Source organism: Bicyclus anynana, chromosome 11 (assembly GCF_947172395.1).
Source record: "Bicyclus anynana chromosome 11, ilBicAnyn1.1, whole genome shotgun sequence".
NCBI lineage: Eukaryota > Metazoa > Arthropoda > Insecta > Lepidoptera > Nymphalidae > Bicyclus > Bicyclus anynana.
Genome location: NC_069093.1, coordinates 8,306,216 through 8,312,215, shown reverse-complemented (window position 1 = coordinate 8,312,215; position 6,000 = coordinate 8,306,216). Strand labels below are relative to the sequence as shown.

The 6,000-nt window shown below is 30.9% G+C and overlaps 1 protein-coding gene across 2 annotated transcripts in view; it reads right to left on the bottom strand.

The window, feature by feature from the left end:
• LOC112052073 (lysophospholipid acyltransferase 6) overlaps window positions 1–4,811 on the bottom strand; it is a 21,702-nt gene extending 16,891 nt beyond the window's left edge. The window contains exons 1-5 of one of the 2 annotated variants that reach the window (XM_052884296.1): window positions 4,394–4,811; window positions 3,866–4,005; window positions 3,401–3,478; window positions 2,129–2,220; window positions 1,285–1,532 (exon numbers count right to left, since the gene is read on the bottom strand). In XM_052884296.1, the coding sequence (XP_052740256.1) occupies window positions 1,285–1,532; window positions 2,129–2,220; window positions 3,401–3,478; window positions 3,866–4,005; window positions 4,394–4,477 (642 nt within the window). In that variant the 5' untranslated portion in view covers window positions 4,478–4,811. The remainder of the gene's footprint in view (window positions 1–1,284; window positions 1,533–2,128; window positions 2,221–3,400; window positions 3,479–3,865; window positions 4,006–4,393) is intronic. The other variant, XM_052884297.1, reaches the window with a different exon arrangement.
• Window positions 4,812–6,000: the final 1,189 nt, after the last annotated feature.

Here is a 6,000-nt window from a genome sequence, read left to right as displayed (position 1 = left end):
GATACAGCTAGGCTTGTTTATTTGCGTACTTTCACAGCGTAATGTCTTACGGTATTTTATTGTGGGGCAAGGCTGCCGATATACAATCTATATTTGTACTTCAAAAAAGAGCAATTCGAGCAATATATCAATTAAAATCACGCGAGTCCCTTCGTCAAAAGTTTAAAGAAATAGGTATACTAACAGTAGCCTGTCAATATATATATATATAACAGTATAGTATATGTAAGACAAAATATTAATTTGTACAAACGAAAAGGAGATTTAAACCCACGTCTTACTAGACACGGGCATAAGTTAGTTATTTCTGCATATCGTCTCCAAAGAGTAAAAAAATCTTTTGTAGGTTTGGGTGTACTCTTCTATAATAAGATCCCCAAGACTGTGATGGACCTGCCAATGCATAGCTTTAAGCAATGTGTTAAAAAACATTTGCTTAGTCGAGGGTACTACAACATTGATGAGTTCCTTAATGATAAAGATGCTTGGAGGCCGTTGGATCAGCTTCCACCTTCACACAGAAAGTAAAACTATAAGAAATGTAAACAGTAATTGTTATCAATTGTAAATTATAATACTGTATGACTTTTTCAAAAGAGCAACTGTTGAGTTTCTTGCCGGTATCTTCTCAGCAGAACCTGCCTTCCGAACCGGTGGTAGAATCTTTACAAATAGTCAACTGACGTGTCAAAAGTGCTTGTAAACTGAGCCTACTTGAAATAAATGATTTTTTGATTTTGATTTTGAAATGTGGGCGGTCTCGCTGTCGAGACATATTCTTATACTGTATATGTATGTGTGACAAAGCCTGCCCACACACCACATCGAAATATGTTACACTTATAAAAATCTATACATAATATAGATTAGATATCATAAATCTGAAGAGAGGTCAATTTTGAACATGAAATATATTGCCAAAATAACTATCAGGGGCTGATTAGTGATAGATACTGATGCCTAAAATGCAATCAGTAAAATTTTTGTCTGCCTGTCTATATGTTTGTTATAAAAACAAAAACTACTCGACGGATTTTAATGAAACTTGGTACAATTATCCTTCATACTCCTGGGCAGGTTATAGTATACTTTTCATCATGCTACGATCAATAGGAGCAGAGCAGTGAGGGGAAATGTTGGGAAAACGGGAGAAGTTACTCCATTTTTGCAGAGATACTATACTACTATAAGTGTTGGATTAAAGAGGTCTAATGGCGGACGAAGTCGACGAGCGTCCGCTAGTTGTAAATAAATAAATGAAAGAATGATAAAAATTATACTAACCTCATTGATTACATCGCCTTCAATGAAAGTAATGTAATCTGTGTAAAACACGACAGGTCCACACATTAATGTTTGAAACGCTAGCGTGTAAGAAAAATATTCCAATGGCGACGGTATTTTAACCATTCGAGATTGATCCTTCACAGAGGATTGTTCCACAGAGTTTGCGTTTATTTCCTTTTTCGTCAAGTTATCCTGTAGAGAATACGCCAATGATGTAACTCTTTGGGTGATGACCATTAATGGACCTGCAAATTATCATTTATCAATCAGTTATCATATTGATTATCGTACTTAAATCAAATGAATAGTAATTTTTGTCAAGCTAATAAAATAAAGAACAAATGTTATATTCATTTTTTTACTATTAAAGAAATATTAATTGTCAGGGATCCGTAGAACATTTTTTTACACTTGATTACTAAAAAAAAACCAGCTGGTTAGTAACAATTTTAAATAACCTCTTTATTGATACAAGTTGGGAGGAGGGGTAGTATTTCAAAAGTAACTAACCGGATGTTTTTTTTTAACCGGATGTTGATTAATCAATAGTTATACAACTTAACAGCCACATTGTTTTACAAATTGCGTGGTATATTATCTCGTTCCGACGCTCAGAAATTTTCATTTCCTAGTAACACATTTAGCTACCAGATTAAAGAATTCTGATCAAGATGAATCTACTCACTAAAAATTAACTTGTTAGTAATCAGGTGTAAAAACGTTCAACGGATCCCTGACTAATTGAATACAATTACTGATAAAAATTTAAGTAAATGAAACTGAAAATAAAATTCTAAGCATAGTAGTGCATATAGTAAAAAACACCTTATTAGAAAAATACCTGTTATGTCAAGTGTGTAGTCCCCAGTGTGGTACATTTGTCGATGCACATGTAAACATGACAAATATAACATAGATGCTGTGAGGGTTATGCTGAAAAAACGTTTTACATAAATCTGTGTAAAAAAATAGTCAAACCTACACTCAGAGGCACAATTGTCCGCCCACTTTAATATACTCGCGTCATATTAAAGTGACTGAGTATATAATATACTATCTGACCCGACAATTGTTGTTTACCTTATAAATTACTGTCTTAGGGGTATGAAAATATATAAACATTAGCTGGTTCCCAGACCTATCTGTTATGCACACAAAATTGCATAAAAATCGGTCGAGCCGTTTTAGATGAATTTGGTAACAAACAACCAAAAACTGGACACGAGAATTTTAAATACATATTTTATGTTTTAAAATTAATACACTAGCGGACGCCCGCGACTTCGTCCGTGTGAATTTTAGTTTTTCAAAAATCCCGATGGAACCTTGGATTTTTCCAGAATCAAAAATAGCCTATATGTTAATATAGAGTACAATTTATTTTCATCCCAAATTTCAGTCAAATCAGTTCAGTAGCCGCAGCATAAAGTAGGAACAAACATCACTCTATTCTATTATATTCGACTTTCCATACAAACTTTCAACCCCTATTTCACCCCCTTCTCTTTTTTTATTTTAGGGATAAAAACAGCCTATGTTCTGCTCCAAGGTCACATTTATACATAATACCAACATTCATATTGATCGATTCAGCCGTTTAGCAGAAACACAGTGAAAAGGTAACAAACAGACAGACAAACTTAGTTTCACATTTATAATATTAGTATATGTAGATTGTATGATCATAGATATATTTCCGGTTGTGCTGCTATTGGTTAAAATTTGTCTATTTCTTTTCACTAGATAGTCTAGTCTTTAGTTACATGTTCAATCTACAGAGCATCTCCTCAGAATATGTTAAAATGTCAACTTTACAATCTTAATATATAAATGCGAAAGGTCATTCATCACAATATCTCGAAAACTGCTTGATGTACAAAGCTGAAATTTGGCAGGCAGTTTATAGTTAGTAGGTATCCACAAAGAACAGATTTTGCAAGAGGGTCGGATTAAAGAGGTCTAAGGGCAGGCGTCCACTAGTGTTAAAATGTAGCCACTTTTCAAAACTAAATCAATTAGTCATTGTCGATTATTATAAACTTTTGCTAAGTAATTCCTGCTTCATTAAAAATTTAGTTAAGTACAAAAATAGAGAAAAATGAATAATACACACTTTCCAATCAAATGTTGTGGCCCGGACTTAAGTAATGTATAACTCAGCATGGGTAGGACTGATAGATGTACTGCTTGCCTGCAACAACATTTAAGTGCCTTACTAATGTCACTTATTAAGTAATAAAATTGTTCTAAAAATACTTCAACTTTTAACAAAACAATATATTAAAAATCACAAAAAAATATTAAGTTAATATACACTATATAACTACACACTTAAAACATAAATCATTAAATACATAAAAAAACTAAATTTTATTTCAACTAAAATCTAAATCAAATCTTTAAATAGTTATTAACTTAAATAACTTATATATAATCATAACATTTTTTGGAACCTTTAATTTATAATTTATCACTATCATTTTATTTTATAATTCAAGTAAAATGTTTCAAATTCATTAAAGCATATGTTAATATTCTGAATAAACAAAATTTGAATTTGATAAAAAAATGGACTTACTTTCCAAAGCAGAAATATCCCATAAGCAACCCTATAACAAGGCACAATGAATGTCGAAATTCTGGCGAAGCTAGCTTTAATGGTTTCCGAAAAAGTCTGGCGACGCATAATGCAGCTAATTGTGCAATCAAAAAATTAACCTAATGAAAAAAGAACAAAATGTTATGAAATTAAAGTATGTGAGATGATATGAGAAAACTTCTACAAACTATCCTTGCTTTTAAACATTATTAAAACATGCAATATATTCCAAATAATAATTTTATAACATTGTTTTGTGAGTATTCTTGCATATATAAAGCTATATTACTTATGTTAGCTAAGAATTTTTTATCCTTATTTTTGTAATCACCTTCAAGCCATAAATATAGGTTGAAAAATATAAAAAAAAATATTTTTAATTTCTGCAGTGCCCAATTTTGCCATGATAGTTTATTGCTTACAACATGCTATTAATGAGTAAATTAACATTTCAAATAATAAATAAAAGCGAACGTAAAAACACTAAACAACAATAATAACACTTACCAGATCAATTGGAAGACCGATTTTATTAGATAAAAATAAAAATATCTTGCTACCATCATAGTAGTCGTAATAATTTGAAGACATTTTGAGGCAAAACTTTCAGCACGTTAGAAAGTGTACACAAAATATAAAGACAGTACCAATTCAAACAACAACCAGTTTGAATAGTTTTCACGCATCAAAACATACTTCTGTATTGATTGTAACCCAGTATTGCACCAAAGGCTCGTTGATATTATCCTTGCTTCAATTAATAACTATTACGTCAATACAGCACAATGTACGATAGCACCCACTTTATTTATTAAAGTGATTCAATTTTCAATAATAGTTTACATTGTAAACTCGTCAATAGGTACAAGTTAGCAGTAGCAAAAAGTTTGAAGTTTGATTTGATTTGATTTTGATAGAATGACAATGAGTCAATGACATAGCTGTAGCGCTGTGGATGTCATTACCCGATGCGTTGCCAGTACCTTTTTTCTTATTTCCCCATGTCCTAAATAGGGGATAGAAATTATCCCAAAAATATTTAGGTCTTTTGCCTTTTGATCCAATATTATTACAAGCAATTTAACTATTTTGAATTGCTTGTAATAATATTAAGCAAGCAAGCAAGCAATTTAATTATATGAAATACTACCCTGATTTTACTGAATTTTAGTGTCATGTTGACAATAAATGGAGGACAAAAAATTGCGTACAACCAATTGTTTATTGTATATATTAAAAGTATGCTAATATTAAAGCAATTTACATATAGTTACATTGAATGCATAGAAGCCCCAAATAAATGCTTTTCATCTAATTTCCTTAAAAGTATTTTTTTAAAGCCGTATTTTTGTTTCCCTATTTTTGTTTTATTTTTAGGGAACCCTTAAAAGATCACTCACGTATTTATATACATATTAATAATAAATACATAAACAATTTTAAAAATCATTTATTAAAAAATGAGTTCAAATTTCCCATAATTTAGGGATTTCCCCTCAAGTAGTCAACACTAGACATATTGCACAGATTATTTAACATACTCGTCAATGTCACAGCCTCAAAATAACAATTCTTTTTTTAAATTTATTTTACAGTCCTGGGTGTTAGGCTTGTGGATCAAGCTTCTAAAGATTGATTTCATACTCATATCATTTTGACCTTTTTTTTGTTGTTTTAACCTATTCTTGTCACACTCTAACGTATTTCACATGTAGTAAAAAGAACAAGGATGGCATATAATCACTCATAACCTGTACAAAACACGTCTGTGATTAGTACTGACAGTTTTTAAAACCGAGCTCTAGGAGCGCGGTCTACAGACGAGGATTTCAAAATCATATTTTTTTTTAATCTTTGTACATTAGGAGTGTTTTATTCTTTGGTAGAGTAAAATAATGTATAGAAAAAGTAAAAAACCAAAGACAATCTAGAAATAAAGGTAAAAATTTAAATTATAGCGCGTTTTGTGCGACAGTCGGGCAACTATCGCGCGTTCGGATTTCAAAATTTTATTGAAAATTACTTGTTTTTACTGCATTATTACATTTATTAATTAAAATTAGCTTGTTTAATAACAATTCCAACAAAAAAATATATTTAAATAGCTCCTATAG